At 39.6% G+C, this 20,924-nt stretch overlaps 1 protein-coding gene across 2 annotated transcripts in view; it reads left to right on the top strand.

Moving 5' to 3' along the window:
- ksr2 (kinase suppressor of ras 2) overlaps positions 1-15,745 on the top strand; it is a 75,091-nt gene extending 59,346 nt beyond the window's left edge. For both annotated transcript variants that reach the window (XM_088409692.1, XM_088409684.1), the window contains 8 exons: positions 676-745; positions 6,122-6,170; positions 8,465-8,826; positions 10,264-10,360; positions 10,694-10,827; positions 10,902-11,036; positions 13,411-13,540; positions 15,050-15,745. In XM_088409692.1, coding sequence (XP_088265818.1) covers positions 676-745; positions 6,122-6,170; positions 8,465-8,826; positions 10,264-10,360; positions 10,694-10,827; positions 10,902-11,036; positions 13,411-13,540; positions 15,050-15,196 — 1,124 coding nt within the window. In that variant the 3' untranslated portion in view covers positions 15,197-15,745. The remainder of the gene's footprint in view (positions 1-675; positions 746-6,121; positions 6,171-8,464; positions 8,827-10,263; positions 10,361-10,693; positions 10,828-10,901; positions 11,037-13,410; positions 13,541-15,049) is intronic.
- The last annotated feature ends 5,179 nt before the right edge of the window (positions 15,746-20,924 follow it).

Here is a 20,924-nt window from a genome sequence, read left to right as displayed (position 1 = left end):
ATTCAAGTTTAAGTAAGGATTGACTTTTTTTAAAATTTGCATTTTTCCCCTTGACTAAGCTGCCACCTGTATAAACATGACAAAAAATTGTTGAAAGTGGATTTATATTGCCTTTTTCTTTTGTTAATGTTATAGGGGTGCAATTTTAGGAATACTTAGACCATATTTTTTGATAATGATCTTAGTTGCCGTGGTGAATAGGGGGTGCATAAAAGGTATTATCTATCCTGGGGAGGCTTTGCAAAAATAATTGAGAAGTACTGAGCTAATGGCGCAAGCTTTTGATTTCAAGCAGTTGTAATCACAAGATGCACTGCGAATCCCGTGGTGCCAAATGTGAGGACACATTTCGTGGGGATGTTGAAAGGTCACGTGGCTTAAAAATTCGAGAAACTGCTATTGGAACTTGTCTGAGCGAACTTTTAGCATTCACAGTGACTTTACATCTTTGAGTGAGTGCCCCAATTTTTTCACGATTTCAAAGGGTGCATGAATTGAATGAATCTTCAGAACATGGATTCTTAGCAAGTTCAGGGGGTTGTTTTTACTTTTGGTCTTTTTTGAGTGTATGTGCAAGGAAGATGGGAGCAGCCATCGTCATTTTAGTTCTTGTTGCTACTGAAATCAATGTTAATGCCAATGCTAAACTTTTTTTTGCCTGCTCTGATTCCACAGACGTCACACCTGAGGCTCCTCCCAGCAGAGCACCGCAAGTTATCCTGCATCCCGTCCTGTCGGAGCCAGGGTGAGTACGTCAACGAAAACGCTCTTTTAAAAAAGCGTGACGAGCAGAGAATGTGATTTCTGTAGTAACGTCAACACTGAAGTGAAAGTGAAATGTGGAATACGAGTCGAGTAATTATGAAGTACGGAATTAGTAAAAAAAAATCAGAATAATCCGAAGAATGTGAACCTGAAAACGTCTCTCCCCATTTCAGTGGAATATTTGTCTGAGAGAATGTGAAATACTGAAAATTGTGAAGCAATGTGAAAAGAAGAGTTGTCACAGGTGGAAATTGGCATGGCTTTATTAAGAGAATCAAGAACAGTCATTTGCGCGTGCTGCATTTGCGTAACACCAGTAATATTCCACCCTGCGTCTTTAACCTGCAAAAAGTATATAACTTCCGAATACGAACACAAGAAAATACGATGACGTTACAAAGATGAGATTTATTCTGTTTTGCTATAGATGTCAAATCCTATACACCGTAACAAAGAAAATAGCAGAATTTGACCCTAAAATTAAGGGTTAATATTAAAATTGGGGAGTTACGGTAGCTTAAACATGGTAGCTAGCACATTACTCCTTGTGTCAGCTAGCTTGTATGCAATCTCAAGCAACATTTATGTTTTTTTCCGAACAATGCCGATCTTTATCTCCTGTCTTCTTTGCCTTCTTCATGTGGGAAAGCAGAAGCCCCAAAAGTCTTCGGCACACTCGTTCTCACTCTCTCTTTGCTGTCCCCGACAGTGTCACTTACATCACTAGGCTAATTCGCGATGAGCTTGTGCAGTCCTCTCCATCACGCATCAGTCCAAGCCTTTTGAAGCCCGTTGGTAAAAGTGGATTTTTTTTTTTTTTTACACTACTCCACATTGTCAGGATCCCGCAAATTTCAGCAAGGGTTGCTCTTACAAGCGGTGTCTCACTTTTGACATGTGGCCAAGTTTAGGGGAAACATTTCGTCATCCATGCCTCCCCCTCAACTATGCTGATATGAAAATTTAGTTAAAGGGGGACTTGGACAGTTTAATTCATTCACTGGGATGTATTTGCTAATTTCAGTGGTCAGATGTGACGAGACTGTCCGTAAATTTATTGGCGGCATGAAGACTGCCAGTAAAAAAAAATGAACACACACATCATATTTTATAGTCCAAAAAGGGATTTTTTTTTTTTTTGCCTTAATCTGTGAAGTTTACCATGTGGAAGACGTGCAAGAGTGACAAAAGTGGGATCTTTAGGAATGTTAAAAAGGGTCACAAGAATTAAATGAAGAAATAAAAAACGATTTGATAAAAACAACAACAAATTAGACAAAAAAAATCGTCTTTTCGACTTTTACGCAAATAGAACAAACACAACCTGAGAAAAAAATAATGCATGTAATAACTTCCTATAGTTTAATTATTATGTTGTAATTAAATTATACCACCAAGTAAATACTTTAAATAAGAAACGAATGCTACAGCAAACATTAGTATACCGCTAAAAAGTCACACTAGTGCAAACAAAAGGCGTAAGGTTGCCTCGTGAAACATTCATCACAGTCCGCAGAACCAATCAATAACATGATTGATCGCCTCACAAATGATCAATTTACAGCAGATCACCGATTTTGCAGAAAATGGCAGTTATCGACAAATCCCGATCAAGCCGATCAGATTAGTATAAAGCAGTGCTTTTCAATTATACTTTGCCACGCCCCCCCAGGAAAGAGAAAACTTTCCGCACCGCCCCCTTGACACGCCGACTATAAATAAGATTATTATCCATAAAAATTGTATAAGTATACCTAAACCTTTGTCCTTTTTAAAATTATCAAAAGAAAACAGCAATATACAGTAATTCAACTTTCAACAACTGTTAATTATTTTTACAGTGTTTTGTATGGGTTACAGCTTAGTCTAAAACAGAAGAAAAAAAATAATCAAGTGCAACAATGTGCATGAAACTTAAAAAAAAAAAAGCCTTTTCCTCGGGGTCATACGCACCCCACTATTTGAGAAGCACTGGTGTAAAGTCACATTTTTAAGAACACAAGGATGCTACCTCAAAAACTTGACTTGATATAGAAAAACAGATCAGTTTTGGGTGATAATATTGCATTCATTTGAGGATTTTTTTTAGAACGGGCTGAGAAACGTGGACCCCCCCCCCCCCCCAGCATAGTAGTATGACTAAGAATTTGTCTTGCTTTCCAGCATTTACACATTAAGTTCCCCTCATTAGCGCAGAGCTTTTTTTTTTTTTTCCCTATTTCCGGCTGACGACGCGGCGATTTTTGGCCGGGTCGTAGCGGCGGGCAAAGCTCAGTGGAGCAGCGAGAGACACGAGCACCGACGGGCTAATGTTAGCGCTTGGCGGGCTTCACGCTACGCCGGCCACGCCAGGCGGATTTGGGTGGTGGGGGGAAATGAGGAAACCAAGAGACGGAATGCCTCTCGACCCAGACGTTGATTAGATCAGCGTCGCCGTCCATCAGCGACCCAACAAGACGCTCCCGAGCCAGCCAAGGCGGCTCGCCGTCAAGCCATCAACAGCCAATAATGCCACGCCTCACGTTTTCCTTGATTTCTAATTCAAATCTTCATGTCATGATAAATGTAGGATAAAAACACTAGGAATAAAAGTCCTTAAAATAGGAAGAAGTAAATCGAGTTCCTTACTATCATTATACAGTATGACTTTACGTTCATCCCTCTAATTTTACTTGCAGTGATGGTACAGTTAAATCAGATATTATGCTGCATAATAATTCCTATATAGGCCAATCAAAATAGTACAATACAAATGTGCGCATAAACTTAATTTAGGCATTAAATGTATACTTTATTTCAGCAGAAAAAAAAAAATCTTTTGTCTAGAGTTATTTTGATAGTTATTGTTTGGCATGTGCAATTTTTGTGCCGCTTACTGTCAACTGAAAATGTCATCGCATGTAACAACCGATCACGGCGTAGCTCGTAAAAGTCACATGACCACATACAGGAAATAGGTGAGCCGTGGTTGGTTGTTACCTTAGCTCTGAGTGCAAAATATTAGTTGCTTCTAATAGTCTAAATAAGTAAAGAATCCTTTTTTGAAAGTTTGAAATACTTTAAAAATACTTGAATAATAGTGAAATACATTCTACTACAAATATAGTACTTAATACTTTAGAGCACATTTTCCGCCTAGAAATGATTATTATGATTTAAATGATATATATATATATATATATATATATATATATATATATATATATATATATATATATATATATATATATATATAAACGTAAACATACATTTGCTTTACTGCTAGATTGTTGGCTAGCAAAAAAATAAATAAAATAAAATAAAAACTTGCAGATAAGCCGCACTGGACTATAAACCGCAGGGCTCAAATCATGAGAAAAAAGGTGCACCTTATAGTCTGAAGAATAAGGTATTCTTCCTAGTTTTGTTTTTGTTTTTATCCATCCATCCCTGCCTCCCTCCTCATTGATTGTCTATCTACGCATCTATCCTAGATTTCTCTCACAATAGAAAGAAGGCAACACACACACTCACACACACACACACACACACACACGCACACGTCGTCCTTCGAGGAAAATTTCCAACATACCGCATCTTTAGTGTGTCGGCTTAATGGCCAGGTGGTGAACCCCGCCCGACAAGTGCCCGCGGGATCTCCTCATTAGAGCCGGCAGGGAAGCGGCACCGCAGGAAATCAGGTCCTTATCTGTCCAAGATGACCGCCCCGCGCCGGTGATGAAGCGCCGCCACATCGGGTTATTATTGATTTATTTTTTCCCTGTGAGAAGGCCTCACACCGAGGCAGGAAAGCATTAGATTGGATCTCTGGCGGATTATAGCCGAGGAGGACGATTTGACACTTGATAAAACGCTCGTGTCAGTACAACGGTTGGACATGATGTCAAATGGCCAAAAAGAGGCCTCTGAAACAAAATGAAAACATGTGTTGTTTGTTTTTTTGGGCCCCCTCATGTTGCGCAGCAATACTCAATTTCATGCTGCTGAATGCAGTTTCAGCATTTGAATTAAATGACCGTATTTATCAGCGTACAAGTCGACATCGCTTCCAAGTCCACCCCCTCTTTTTACTTCAATTTGCCTGAAAATTTTTTTTTAGAGTCCAGATGTTCAACGTTAATGATTTATTTTATTTTTATTTATTATTGTTTTGGTTAAAAAAAGTGGTTGAGTGGCTGGTGGTAAAGAACCGTGTGCTAAAGTAATCAATTAGTTTAGTTAAGTACTAATCTAAAAATAATAATAATACTTTATGCATTAAAGTAATTATTATTTTAGTCCTCAGAAGCTGACAGTGCGCCTTATAATCCGGTACGCCTTATCCAGTGCATAAATGACAAGTTTTCACGTTTGGGGGATGAAAAAATAAAATAATTCAATCACCATGTAAATTCTTTCCTTTTTACCCCTGTAGTTCAGTTATAAATGTATTTTTGATTTTTTTTTTTTTTTTTATAACACACTTTTAAATTTTGGTAGGCTATATATGCTCAAATTTTTTAGCAATTGCATGGGGACAAGACGTGAAAACTGAGTTTTTGTCAAAGAAAGCATAATTTAAAAAAAAAAATCTTTTTTAAATGAACAAAACAATATATTGCAAGGTTTTGCTGCCACTTTGATTAAAAATCATAATGAATCAATAATTCTGTTCTTTTAAACTCTTGATTGGTCTCGGCGTTGATTTAAACAGTCTTTTAATGTAATCAAGAGGTATTTTTTTCCCCATTCTTCAGGTAGTACTTTCCACATGTCATCTTTATTCTTAATTTCTGATTGTCTTAATCATAATCATGTCTTTGACTGACTTATCTGATGTGTTTTGTTGACATTCCCTTTAGCGCAGCTCCATCTAGTGTATGCAACCACAAGTGTAGCTTCTATTCTATGCACCTTATAATGTGGTGTGCCGTATATATGAAAATGGTTTTAAAATAGGCCATTCGTTGAAGGTGCGCCTGATAATCCAGTGCGCCTTATAGTGTGGAAAATACGGTACCTTTATACTTTATTTTTCTTTAAATTATGAAGGTATCTGTATTGAATCTCTGGACTCTTAAAAAAGTGTAAAAAAAAAATGTCGTTGATAATGAGTTATTTGATACACAAATTTTATGATAAAATGAGTTTCAGCAGCGTGATAATCGCTGTGTTTTTACATTTGGCAAAGATAACGAATCTCATCACTGTACAGTAGATCAAAACTGTAGCGGCTTGAACCAACAGAAGGAATTACGCACAAATTAAACAGGACGCTGCAACATTTTTTTACACAAGTCATCCGATGTTGAATTAAAAAAAAAAAAAAAAAAGTTTGCCGACGATGTTTTCTGACAGAAGTTGTTTGTGCCTCCAGCAACGAGGGAAACCCTTTGCTTCAAATCGAAGTGGAGCCGACTTCCGACGTGAGTCAATCTTTCTTTTAATGTCTATTTCTATATTGTATACGTATTGTTTTTGTCTGATGGATGCAAAAAGTGGGAATCATTTGGGCCCTCAGGTAAGTTGTGCGTCACAAACAAGAAGTATCGAAAAGGAAAATACTTTCTTCCCGCTAGAAGAATGACATATTTAGGGGAACGGCCATGGAAATTGCCTTGAATAATATTTCCAGCGGGTGTCTTGGAATAGATCATTTTCACCCTTGCATTACATTATGTTTCAAATCAAATCGGAATGAATCATCCAGTTAGTTCCCCAGGCCCCCCTCTGGCTATTTTTCCCTTTCATAACTCTAATTTGTTTTTTTTTATCTGTCAAGGCCTAAACAGCAGTCATATTTCAAACCGAACCAAAAGGAAATGCAAACGTATCACTACTGCATCAAAAGGAGGGTGCAGAGCGACCGCATTGTTAATTTGCATCCTTAATCTTTCAACCAGTGGTCACATTTTGAAATTAATCCAAAAGAGAGACCTTGAAAGATCTGATAAAATTTTCAAAATCGGGTTGCCTTTTCTTGGATAACATTTGGCACTGAAAGAATTCATGTTGATTCAGATTCAGCAATATTGTCATGATGAAAAGTGCTCTAATAATGGGTAGATTGCTCTTTTTATTTTCTTGTCCTCGATTATTAAAACTGGATTGCTTGCAATGGAATACTTACAATTATCACTTTAGAAATAGGAAAGGAAAAGGCCTTTGTAGCCAGACATTTTCAGGAATCAATTCCACAAAATGAAAAAGAAAAAAGATGTGGATTCCAATAAAGTCAGCCGGAGAATGAACTTTTGAACTTTTCATTTGCTCGTTTATTATGAGATGCATGAACTGAAGCTCGGATGAAAGTATATTGAGTTCAAGACATTTCTCAGCCCAGACAAACTTGTCTGGAAATGGAGAAAGGCACGAGAACTTGCTGATATCTTCTCGAAATCTCAAAAGGAAACTAAATTGAGATGAGGTTGTTGAGGAGAAAAAGATGAGCCAGAAGTCCAAGAGTGGTTTCATCCAAACCTCAGTTTTCTAGAGGTAAATACACCCTGTTTGCTCTCTCCTTTCAACATTTCTTTTCATCTGGGCATGCCTACCAATTTTCACGTTGCTAAGTAACACTGACCGTTGACCAATTTTTCAATTTCATTCTTGAGGTGCGAGTGAGCCACAAAGTCTACTTCAAACAGAAAAAGGTGCACTTCCTGTGCTTTTTCCTGCTTGTCTTTTTGAGGTGTTTGTGGGTCAGGAAATGTATGCTTTTAAATATCGACGACCACAGGGTCTGAATTTTTCAATTTAATTCTTCAGAGTGAAGCTGGGCCAACATTAAACCAAAATGGAGGACTTTCTCTGTGTTTTTAGGCATTGTTGTCCTTTGGGTCTAATCATGATAAACCTCGTTTCCGTCGATATTATCTACTCGGTTTCCATCAATTAATCTGCCCGGCTCTAACCAACACTTTTTCTGGTACCTACTGCTTTGTGTTTCCTAAAAAAAGAAGCAGCCTGGTTCAAAATGTGACAAGCAGTAAATACTCAAGGTGGGCTCTTTGTCAGCACTGACGGGCTGTCTGAATAGATTGCAATTGCATCTATTCTCTGATTGGCTCTTGGCCGGGAAATGCAAGATAGAAGTTCTACTTAATCCTACTTAAATTATGTTTTAAATGTAGTAAATTCAACCTCAGCAATACTTTGTTTCACTTGCAGTGTATGTGACAGATGACATTTAGAGAAATTTAGACATTTTTTTAGACAGTTTAGGCATTTTTTTAATGTGATTCTTGAGGCGCTACTGAGCCAAACTGAAAATGGGATGATTCTTTTGTGATTTCTTGCTTAGCTTCTTGAGGGTTTTTTTTTTTTCGTGGGTCTAGGCATCATAGGCATGTCTACTAAATTTCCTGTTGCTGAGTGTAACTGATTTTGGGACCTATTTTTTATTTTTTTTAATATAATTCAAGAATGTTGCCAGGCCCAAATTGCTGGTTCAAACCAAAAATGGCAAATGTCTTGTAAATTTTGTGACATGGCTTGTAGAAACATTTTGTGGGTCTACGCTTGTTGGACATGGCTTCCAAATGTGATGTTAAAATGTGAAACAAATTTTGAATTTTCAAAATTTCAAGCGACTTCATTGACAGCTTAAAAGGATCATTACAGACTTCTAGTTTGTTTCAAGGCATTTTTGCGGGTCTACTCTTGAACGACATGCCCACCTGCTGGAGTTCCCCTCCTAAGTGTAGTTGTGACATTTCAGAACGAGGAAGGCAACGATGAGGAATCAGGCGACGAGTTCGAGGAGATGAACCTGTCGCTCCTGTCGGCCCGCAACTTCCCGCGCAAGGCCAGCCAGACCAGCATTTTCCTGCAGGAGTGGGATATCCCCTTCGAGCAGCTGGAGATAGGCGAGATGATCGGCAAAGGGCGCTTTGGCAAAGTTTTCCACGGCCGCTGGCACGGCGAAGTGGCCATCCGCCTCATCGACATTGAGCGCGACAACGAGGACCAGCTCAAAGCCTTCAAGCGCGAGGTGATGGCCTACCGCAACACGCGCCACGAGAACGTGGTCCTCTTCATGGGCGCCTGCATGAGTCCGCCACACCTGGCCATCATCACCAGGTTGGTGACCCCGTCGGATGAAAAAAAACTGACAAGGTGTGGCTTGTGAGTATTTGAGGTGTTTTTCATCTTGATTTTCCTCGATTACAACCAAAGACGTCAAATACACAAAAACGTTCCCGCGTCTTCTAAGAATATATGAGATGATCATGTGGTCTGAGCTGTTGTGATAATTGGTTACAAAACTCTTTCTCTTTAATATGTAAAGTCCTGGTCTTTTCTCAACCTCCAAAAATCTTGGGTCTTCTCTGGTTCAATACTCTTAAGTCATGATAATATCTTGGCCTTGATTGGTGTCTACCAAACCTTCGTTGAAAGCAGTGCTTCTCAAATAGTGGGGCAAACTGCATTGTAGTGTAATTGCAGTAAAATGAGAATTTTCATCTTTTGTTTTTTTTTGTTTTTTTCCAGGCACTTTGATGCACTTGGGTTACTTTTTTTCAGTTTTAGACTAAGCTGTAACCCATATAAACACTAAAACAATAATGAAAAGTTGGATGGGAGAAGTCTCGGTGAGGTTGGCCCACGGGTGGCGTCCTTGACGATGGGGAATGTCATACGATGTAGCTGCGCCGTAGATGATTTGGTCCACATGTTGCACATGTCCTCATGCTTGACATCCGCGTTCGTTATCAACATATTCAACCGAGTAAAGTGGATGCGCAGAAGTTGCATACATGCATACAATATGTGTCAAGCAGTTACATAATCACGAACGTTTACAGTGGAGGTTATGGAGCTTCCGGGCCTTTTGTTGCTGATTAGTATGCATGAATCATTGGCTTGAGGTCATTTTTTTTGTTTCTTGGCTCACCTGCATGGCACAGCCGGGGTTTGGGGGGGTGGGGGTGAAGGCTCCTCAGGTGCATGCCAGGGGGCGGTGCAAGACCTTTCTATTAATACGCTTCGATGACATGCCCCCCCCAAGAAGTGATGGCGAACCTCGCCCATAAACCTTTGGGGTTTTGACAGCAGACTTACAGTCGCACTGGTCTAGGATTCGGTTTTTCAAGGATGCCAGAATGTCAGCAATGATGTTCTCTAGGGTTTCTCCTCTCACTCTTATTTCTTCCTCTCACATTTGTCTTCTACTCTCATTCCTTCATTTTTTCCCCCTCGCGACTTGCTTTTTTTCCATCATGTTTGCACTCACGCTTGTTTTCTTCTTGCTTGCTTTCTCTTCATGTGTATTTCCTCCTCTCACATTTTTTCAAGACAAGATCATATTTACTTGTCCCACGTGAGGAAATTTGCATTGTTTCAGATACAAAAGATGTCAATTGAAAAAATAGAAAGCTAATCTATGTTCTGTGCATACCAATCCAATTTATCCAACTGTCTAATGTTCCGCTTATATACTCTTAACAGCTGCAGGCGAGAAGGAGCAGAGGAATCATAGCTCGCTCTTCATCTCTCGTGTGTGTTTTCTTCTTGCAGTCTGTGCAAAGGCAGAACGCTTTATTCAGTGGTGCGCGATGTCAAGGTCGTCCTGGACGTCAACAAGACGCGGCAAATTGCACAAGAGATGGTCAAGGTAATGCAACGCAACAACGAACACATAATGATATCCTTCTCGGACCCGGCCTAATTATTTGTCCTCACTGTTTTGTCTTAGCAAGACAGCCAAATTAATTGCATACCAGCCAAACACATGAGACATTGAAAGGCCCAGGATGTTCTCTACTTAGCACATTAGGATTTAGTCGGGTGGCTCGGATGGGCCAAAAGATAGAGACGAAAAAACAAATATTCACATTAGTGGACGCAAATGATTGCGGTCTCACAGGCTTGTTTGGTAGTGTTGTGCATTTCAAAGGATTTGAGTTGTCCTGCAGAAAATCATACTTGTACACTCCTTCGTTCGCAGGGCATGGGCTACCTCCATGCTAAAGGCATCCTCCACAAGGACATGAAGTCCAAGAACGTCTTTTACGACAACGGCAAAGTGGTCATCACCGATTTTGGCCTTTTCACCATCTCGGGGGTCCTGCAAGCTGGCAGGTGAGTCGTCTGAAACCGCGTCAACTCGGTTTGGGTAAAAAACCCGTGTTGTTGTTTTTTTTCCGTCCGCATAGCCGGAGAGAAGACAAGCTGAGGATCCCGAGCGGCTGGTTGTGTCACCTGGCTCCGGAAATTATTCGACAGCTCTCTCCCGACACCGAGGAGGACAAATTGCCTTTCTCCAAGCAGTCTGATGTCTTCGCTTTTGGGTAGGCCGTTTTACTGCGCAGCCAAATCCGTTAACGGAGCGAAATTCAGCAGGTGCTCACAGCGTGGGAAGACGCTAACATTTTGGGTCGATCTCTTTCGCTTCCGCTGATGAGGTTCTTTAGCAAGTCAATTTTTCAATGGGGACTGTTGTGGGAGAGCCTCATTCTACCTTGGAAAAAAAACTCATCCGACACACGACTGCCAGTAGGTGGCAGTAATGCATGGAAGTTGCTCTTTTGTTTTTTCATTTGAAATTTTCCAGTTAACGACCATGGGGCAGTATTATCGGAGAAGCTTTGGCCTCCAAATGCAGGTGAGTATTTTGGACCATCGATTGAGGCGTGTTGTCAGCAAAGGCTAGAAAAACACACGTTGTTTGGGGCCGCTACCTCGCGGCCACTTTACGAGTGGCGAAAACGTGCCCTATGGTGGTGTACAAGAGATGATCCAGTGCGTTTCAAGAGGTTTTAATCAAAATGGCGTTTGAGCACGCGGTCCTGAACTGATGTGATGATTAAAGAATGCTCGCGATGTTATTGGTGGAAAACCAGGTAATTAGGTAATGTCTTTTTTGGTGGGGAAATTTTGAATTTTTTTTCATATCAAAATATATGCTTTTCTCTTGTAAAAAAGATGTCTTTCTTTTCCCTAAAAATGCCTTTTTTTTGCATTCGTTAATAAGATTTTTTTTCCCCTTTATGAAAATGTGTTTTTTTTCCCCCCTTTCTTATTTTTCTTTTAACTTGCTCAATTTTTTCTCGTAAAATGTGTTTTTATTTTTGGACGGAACTTTTATGGTTAAAAAAAGATAGGATTTTTGTTCATAAATATAAAACTTTTCTCTCGAAAGGACAAAATAATAAATTTGGTGTATTTTCTTCTATGAATGGAATTTTTTTTTCCAAAAATTAAAAAAATTATCGTCTTCTTTGTAAAAAGTTTTTTTTGTTTTCAAATATATATATATATATATATATATATATATATATATATATATATATATATATATATATATATATATATATATATATATATATATACACACACATATATACATATTATGCGGCTGCATGGTTAACCCATTTATAGTAAATGTAACAGCTTGAACTTTGATCCAAATAGGTTGTAAAAGGATGGGCAATTGCCCTTCATGTCGACGCCAGCGCTCCAGCCAACGCCATTAACCACATATGAGTGTGTGCATCTGCGTGCATGTGCATACGTAACTTGTAATTGAATTGGAACGTACAATTCATGGTGGGGGATGAGCAAGCCAGCATTGTGGATCTGTGCCTGTTTTTCCCGAAAACAACAGAGAACTGGGCAAAAAATTCCAGCTGTTGTTGACAGTGTAAAAGGGGCCTTACACACACAAGTTCTGTACCGCCTATGTTATGGCTCTTTTTTTTCTAAGGTTCATCCGGTTGTTCTGTGTGGATGCCATTTAGTTGGTGCGACGGCGCATAAAAAAAAGACAGATAATTACTGGATTTTGCGGGAAGTGTGAAATGGTCTTTAAACACAGATGGCCTCTCGCCTTTTTTGTGGTTCTGTTGGGAAAAAAATTGACAAGGCAATTCCCCCCCCCCCCCCCCCCCCCCCCCCCAATTCCAATTTGGCTACGAGAACAAAATAGGTAGAAAACACTAGGTTTGACGGGAACTATAAGAGAGGTTCACAAACCTACGACCTTACTACGGGTAAAATTTGTGCAGATTTTAACTGAAAAAACTAAACAAAAATTTGCAGATTTTAGCTGTACCACCTATGTAATGCCTTTGTTAATAGGGTTAGGAAGCAAAAAAATGTTGGGTCAACTCAAAAGCTGCAGGCAGTAAAAATTGCTTTTTGCACATAAATTGTGTCCTAACCTTGGTGGAGATTTTCCAGATTGACATCATCACCTATTTATACCCCACGTCGATGCATTTTGCATACAGCGGGAAAGGGGCTTCGTGTAATTTGGCCGGCTTGGTTACCGAGAAAATGTTTGAGGATCCCGTCAAGGTAACGAGCGGCGCCTGTGGAATCAGCTTACCCTACAAGACCCACCTCGCAACGTCCGTCCGCTTCTGAAAGTCACGCTGGAGCAGGTTAAAAATAGTCAAGGGGGAATAAAAAATAGAGACCTCATGAATATGCAAAACTGCCATGGGGACGGGGGCGGGGAGGGGGGGCTGACCTCTAGGTGGCAGCGCAGATGTACCTTCCGCCTTTGTCCTACCTTTAGCGCTCTCAGTTTAGACTTGAAAATGTAACTTAAATCCTCCTTATTGTGACTAAAATCCTAACCCTGATCAAGCCCTCATTTGCAATCTGAATTATGGCGCGGAACCCTCAATCAAAACTCTGTCTGTCCGTCTCCCGTTTCAGCACCATCTGGTTTGAGCTGCACGCCCGCGAGTGGCCTTACAAGAGTCAGCCAGCGGAGGTTATCATGTGGCAGGTTGGCAGCGGTATCAAGCCCAGCCTGGCCCACACCGGCATGGGCAAGGAGATCCTGGTGAGGTCATAACAGGAACCACATCGAGTTACAAATGAATTACTAAGTCACATTGGAGCTACTACCGAGTCATTACTGAGTCATCATTAAGTCACTGCTCACACAAAGACCGCTGAGTTTCTACTGTGTCACAACCGCGTAAACTACTGAGTCATTACTGAGTCATCATTAAGTCACTGCTCACACAAAGACCGCTGTGTTTCTACTGTGTCACAACCGCGTAAACTACTAAGTCACCGTAGAGTAACCACTACCCAGCCACTACTGAGTCCTGAGCGAGTCACTACTGAATCACAACTGAGTCACCATCGAGTCACTCCGCTTGAATCCAATCAAGAAAGGCCGCTTTGAAACTCACTTTAGCTTGAGTCCCGTATCTTGACTTGAAACCCTGACTTAATCCAGGTTATCCCCTATCCCGGTGCTTCTCAGCTATAAAACTCTTCGCACCGCCCACTCGACACGCTGATAAGATTATCGATTAAAAATTGTATAAGTGTACCTGAATCTGTATCATTTTTAACATTAATGAAAGAGAAAAGCAAAATAAATCAACTTTCAATGACTGTTTATTATGTTTTTTACAGCGTTTATATGGGTTACAGCTTAGTCTAAAACTGAAAAAAAAAGCAAAACTAAGACAATGCTGAAAATGTTTATTTTATTACTATCACACTTCACATGACAAAAACAAAGTCTTTTCCCTGGAGTCATTGGTGCTTGAGCCCCGTATCTTGACTTGAAACCCTAACTTAATCCAGGTTACCCCAGGTTACCCCCTTACCCGGTGCTTTTCAGCTATATTTTGCCAAAAAGAAAACTTTCCGCACCGCCCACTCGACACGCTGATAAGATTATCAATAAAAAGTGTATAAGTGTACCTGAATCTGTATCATTTTTAACATTAACAAAAGAGAAAAGCAAAATAAATCAACTTTCAATGACTGTTTATTATGTTTTTTACAGCGTTTATATGGGTTACAGCTTAGTCTAAAACTGAAAAAAAAAAAAGCAAAACTAAGACAATGCTGAAAATGTTTATTTTATTACTATCACACTTCACATGACAAAAACAAAGGGGTCCCTGGGGTCATTGGTGCTTGAGCCCCGTATCTTGACTTGAAACCCTAACTTAATCCAGGTTACCCCAGGTTACCCCCTTACCCGGTGCTTTTCAGCTATATTTTGCCAAAGAGAAAACTTTTCGCACCGCCCACTCGACACGCCGACCATACAGTAAATAAGATTATCGATAAAAATTGTATAAGTGTACCTGAATGTATCGTTTTTAACATTAACAAAAGAACTTTCAATGACTGTTAATTGTTTTCTTACAGCGTTTATTTAAGTTACAGCTTAGTCTCAAACAGAAAAAAATAAGCAAGCGCATCAAACTATAGACAATGCTGAAAATTCTTATTTTATTTAATTTTCCTTGGGGTCATTGGTGCAACCCCCCTGGCACCCCAATATGAGAGCTGAACCTTTTTTTGCTTCTTTTTTCTTCAGGACATTTTGCTGCTGTGCTGGGCCTTGGAGCAGGATGAGCGTCCCAGTTTCTCGAAGCTTGTGGAGCTTCTGGAGAAACTGCCAAAGCGCAACCGCCGCCTTTCGCACCCGGGACACTTCTGGAAGTCGGCCGAGTACGTCAAATGAGTTTGGCTCTCCTGCCCAAGGCGCCCGCAAAAAAATGAAACGCGTGACAAAACCACCCTTTCTGTCCTTTACCGATTATTTTGGGGGTAACTGACGAATGTGACTGTTGTACAGTTGAGTGTGTGGTCAGCATCCTTTTTCGGAAGTTCTGTCAAATTTGTGTGTGTGCAAGCGCTTGATCCTTGATAAAAGCTTTAAACGGCTGCTTGGGTTTCCAATTTTTTTTTTTTTTCTCGTAGTTTTTGGTCGTCCGCGCCGTACCGCATGAATGTCAATTTTTCTGCCCGGACGTCGAAATGTAATGCCGACACGATGCGCCAAAATTAATGATTTTTTTTTTTTTTTTTTCCATGATGCATTTAGAGTCGGGTAGCCAAATGAAATAAAATGAAGATGAATTTGGCTTGAAGGATTCGGGACACAATGGGCGAAAAAAAAAAAAATCTCAGCGATGAGAAAAAATGAAAACGAAAAAAAAACTTGCTTGTGATTTGCTTCATCAGGGAAAATGTTATTACTGAATTGGGGCGTGATTTTTTTCCCCATCCATCACACGCTCGTTTGAATCGCACCGGTATTGTCGGGGTGTCCACACACGCGCACACATATTAAATAGACAATCACATCATTCAAATTGCCCCCCCACCCAAAATAAATAAATAAATAACATTTTGATGCTGCTGCTGTTTTTCCGGGACTGGACAACATTTGTATATTTGAGATATGTTCAGTTCCGGAAAGAATGAAGAAACCAGAAAAGACCTTTTTTTTTTTTGTTGTTTTTAACTTTTTGTGCAATTAAACAACAATACGGTTGACAAGCTTATTTGTTTCCAATTGGGTAAAAAAATGATGAGTTTTTTGGGGATTCTGGCTATTAATTTTTCTATTCATTTTTTTTTACAGGAGCATATTATTGACATTGTTTTAGCTGACATGATTAGTTGCAGTAACTTTTTGTATTAACTCATTCATTGCCAGGGACGTATTTTCACATTTTTCTTAAGAGTCTGGACATTCAATCCCTGATTCTTAAGTATCAGTTTAATACTTAACTGTATGTATCTGGAAAATAATGTACTTTCGTATTGATCTAATACGAAGGTATTTGGGATTTAATCTCCGGACTCCAGAAAAAAGAAGTGAAAATACGTCCTTGGCAATGAACGAGATAAGCAATCAAAGGTAAAATTGAATGATTTGCAAATTTTTACTCTTTGCAAATTCCTGATCCCTCGCTCATTCTTTGTTTGTTTTTTTAAGTATATTTGCTTCCTATCTATGGAGAAAATCATTTTGAAATGATCTTTTTGGTTTTCTTTAGAGCTATATTTATCACAATTTGGTTACACCATTTTACATCAACACACATACATGCTATGTATATATATATATATATATATATATATATATATATATATATATATATATATATATATATATATATATATATATATATATATATATATATATAATGTATATGTGTGTGTGTATATGTCTAAAAGAGTGGAGTTGGGGGGGTTTCAAGTAGGTTGCCCTTGTTTATAATTATCCGCCCTCTTGTCAATACCAAACACAAGCAATGGGGGGAAAAAAATGCCAACGTGCAAACAAGCAGCGAGCGGCCAACAACAGAGGATCTAACATTAGTGCCAAGTGTACAGAACAGATTGTAGAGCAGCTTTGCCAGATGATTATGATTATTATCAATAGAATGATTAGCATTAGTGCGTTTTTTTTCACTCTACTTTTGAATGTAGAAGAAGGTGTTGTTGTTGTTGTTGTTGTTTTTGCATTCCTTTGCTGACGGTAATTTTCTTTCCTGGATGTGTTTTTGTGTTGTAGCTTGTAGACAAATATACGGTTATCAAGCATACGGTATCGTGTATACGGTATATGCTTTAGGAATTGTGAATGTGAAGGACGCCTTCTTTCTCTTCTTTTTCTTTCTCCTCACTCTTCTTCTTCCTCTAGTTCTTCTTCTCCTTTTTGTCCTTCTTCCCACTGGCTGATTTGCACTCATCCTTTGTCAACATTTGTGGATGACAATAAAAAAGCTCTTTTTCTCTTTCCTTTGTCATTTTTTTCCCTATGCCGTATAAATAATCAGCTCTGGGGTCAAACTTTTTGAAAAATATAAAAATAAAAGACCACTTAGTTTGAGAATAATAATATTGTTATGAAACTTTTTTGCTCCTCAGCCAAAAATGAAGAAGCCAAAAATACGTCCTTGGAGTATTTTCCTTTTTTTTTTATTTTTTTTTTTTGGGGGGGGGGGACAATTTTTTTTCCAGAATGTTTTTTGTTTGAGTAAACATATTTTTTATTATAAAAAAGGGGGGATTTCATAATCAGCAGTATAGACAGCAACAAAAACATAAGCTCAATAGGCAAACATTGCCGAATACCTAAAGAGGGTGAGGTAGATCCTCCAGCAAAAATAAGAGCCAGGCAATTCATACTTTGGCAATGCCAAATATTAGATGCCTTGTTGGCATAATATTCTGGCCACTGGAAGAGATACAAGCCACTGATATCAAGACAAGGAAGAAACTGAAAAATAACAACCGGCCCCTCCAAGAACAGTTTAAGATGACAACCTGCTTAGTGAATGTCAAAGGCAACAGAATCCCAGTCAGGAGAAGGAGCCAGATGGACTGTCATGGAACGACAAGTCCTTATGAGGGATGTACTAACTGACAAATTGGAAAAAACGACAGACATGAAGGAAGCAGAAGAACAGACAAGCTTAGGAAGACTAACAGGAGTGACCATAGAGCAGTTTTGACAGCAATCGTAAACCTTCAAACAACTGTTGCTTTAACGCGTGGAGCAGCAACATATACAATGAATGACAACATACAGTATGACAATGCAGGCAGAAATGCTTTCGTAATTACTTCCGCCTCCTCTTCCTTGTCCTCAAAGTTTGGTGGACTCACACCAGTAAATTGTTAAAAAAAAAAATCACTATCTCTAGAAGAGCACCTCCATAAAAAGCATCAGAGCATATATGTCTGGGTACCTTGCATGCTGGCTAAACTGATAAGAGCCCTGAGAAATTTGGCAGGAAAAAAATATTTTTTGCTCTGACACCATATGATGCTGAAATTCCGATCAAAGCTAAATAAATCAGGATCAGTTGTGATGAAATAAATGTATGGCGAGTCACTGTTTTCTACTGTGACTTGTTATGGACCCACCAATATCCACTCTGACTTTTTAACATATATTATGTCTCTTTATTGTCCTTGTTGGCAAGTCAAATTGATACAAAAATCAAAACAGTGCAACAATCTTTAACATTAACAAAAATTCTTCATGTGTCTTGGGACTGCAGACTACTCTCCCAGACACAAGACTAGTCTTCTGTCTCTTTTGATGTAGACAGATAGGAACATCTCAAAGAAGTGACCAACAAGTAAGCAACTGTAAATAGAACAAAATATGCCAATTACCATCTAATTTTTATGATCAAAGTGTTTCCCAGTCAGGAGAAGGAGCCAGATGGACTTTCCCAGATGGTAGGAATTATTTTCCAGAGCAAGTCTTTTCTTGACAAGCTTGCTGTCTTACAATACTTTCGCCTCCCGTTCTCCTTGGAAACACTCTGGGAACAACGGCTCACATCCTGTGTCAGTTCTTCTTTGTTTTGGGAGAGATAGTGTGTGATAACATGAGACTTGTGCCTTGAAGGACTTGTTTGGAGACAGATGGTGGCCTTGAATCTAACTATTGACACATACAATACAACCAAATCTATTCCATGCCTGATTTTAACAAAGCTGACTTTACCTGAGATTTATTGGTAGCTGCTCCGTTTCTTAGTCCTGGTTTCAGGTTTCTTGCTGATAAGAGCATTCTGGGAATGCAGAACAAGTTTGCATTCTTTCTCTGATTGGCTCTTGGCCAGGAAATGCAAGATAGTTTTTTTAAGATTTTTTTTCAGTCAATTCAACCTCAGCAATGCTTTCTTTTACTTGTAGTGTATGTGTTATATGAAATTTAGTCAAATTTAGGCAAATGTTAATTAAACCGTCTTCTATAGTTGTAGTGCAGGCAGTTATAAATGAGATACAACATCCATCAATTTGGTGCCATGTGAAGTGTGATAATGCCATCCAGTGGACATCATGGTTAATTGCGCACTTGTCCCCTGGATTTCTCAAATGTGGGATAATAAACATGATGTTGTATTACAGCCTACGGTTAAAATTCTTAGCTGGCTTTGTTTTCATCTTACACTTTTATTACTGTGTCGTGTTTCAATTTTAACACAGACACAGTGTTAACTTAAGTATAAGTACTGAAACAAACAAAGAATTAGTCATTGCAGACAGAATTAGTCAATCAATCAATCCAATTTTATTTGTATAGCCAATGATTTCGATGACAACAATTACAATTTCGTCTAGTTTGAAAAAATGACGGACTGACAATGACGGAAAGGGGGCGGGGGCGCTGACGAATGACGAATGTCGGACCAGCAAAAAAAAAAAAAAATGTACGTTGCCCACCTCTGTGTTTATCAATAATTTTCATCAGTTCACCATAAAGAAAAGGCCATGCAGCTCCGACTGTGGTTAATGACTGCAATCGGCTCCAGTTCATATAAATCAAATCAGAAATAAAAAGGTGAAATGACGGCAACAAGTCATAAATAATGCATTACAGTTTTGAAGTAACTTGCCCAACGCTGCTCAATACTGATCCAGTGGATGACATCGAACCATCGCTACGTAAAACAAACCAGAGAAAGTGAAAAAGGAAACAAAAGATTAGTGGGTAATTAACAGCCGATAAAAATGTAAAATGCTCCCAGAGTGAAACACGCAAATAAAATCTAAATAGAGCATCAATAATACAAATGCGCAGTAACAATAAAAACAAAGTGAGCGTTATTTCCTGTTAATGTAGTTCAAGAAACCGCAAGGAGCCCTGGAGCCACGTTAGCGCGGACAAAATGTTTGGGCCGCGCAGCCGCCGAGGGCAGCCGCCCACTTTCCGTTCTCTTCAAATACGCCCACGGAGCTCATTATGTCCAGGAAGCGTTTCATTAGACGCAGACGTCGGGCAAAAGTGCGTCCCACCGGGGCGACGGACGGATGTCCTGAGGGGGCGCTGGGGCTGGCGCTGGCGCAGCACCTGTATGCCACCGCGTTGCGCAGCCAAGACACAGCTGTCCACACGTGCAGTTGGCAACGCAACGCCCCAGGTGTTGAAACCTCCGTCTTATCGTCGCTCTAATTACCCGAGAGTCCCATCGGGGTGCGACTCCAACTACTCGAGAGTAACGTCTGACGCTCGAGACACAATGGTCCCGAAAATGTCCAAAGCTTACGTAATGAGCACAAAGAAGACAGGATGTGACACTCGCCTGCCCTGCGGCCACTCGTATGCTGGCCCATCTGTTTGTGTGCATTCAAAATGAGATTGTGGCTCGTGAAGGTTCACGCCGTTCCGCTAACGTCTACTGCGATTCGCCGACGTCTCCTGTGACTTGCAAAATTTCTCTTTGCGCTATGACTTGCTAACGTTCACGTCAACAAAGTAGTCACTAACCCTTTCAAAACCCCAATTTTGGCAATTTCGAAAGAACATGTAAAAAGGAATAGACTAATTAAGGCCAGGCCAATTGTTGTTGCCAATATTCGCCTTATTGGAGCACATCACATTTTTTTTTATTAATCTAACGGCCAAAAACTTTGCCATTATGCCTTTTCTTATG

Source organism: Hippichthys cyanospilos, chromosome 1 (genome assembly GCF_059441005.1).
Source record: "Hippichthys cyanospilos isolate Australia breed blue-spotted pipefish chromosome 1, RoL_Hcya_1.0, whole genome shotgun sequence".
Classification (NCBI taxonomy): Eukaryota; Metazoa; Chordata; class Actinopteri; order Syngnathiformes; family Syngnathidae; genus Hippichthys; species Hippichthys cyanospilos.
Note: the sequence above shows the minus strand (reverse complement) of the source record. Positions and strands in the feature narration are given on the sequence as shown.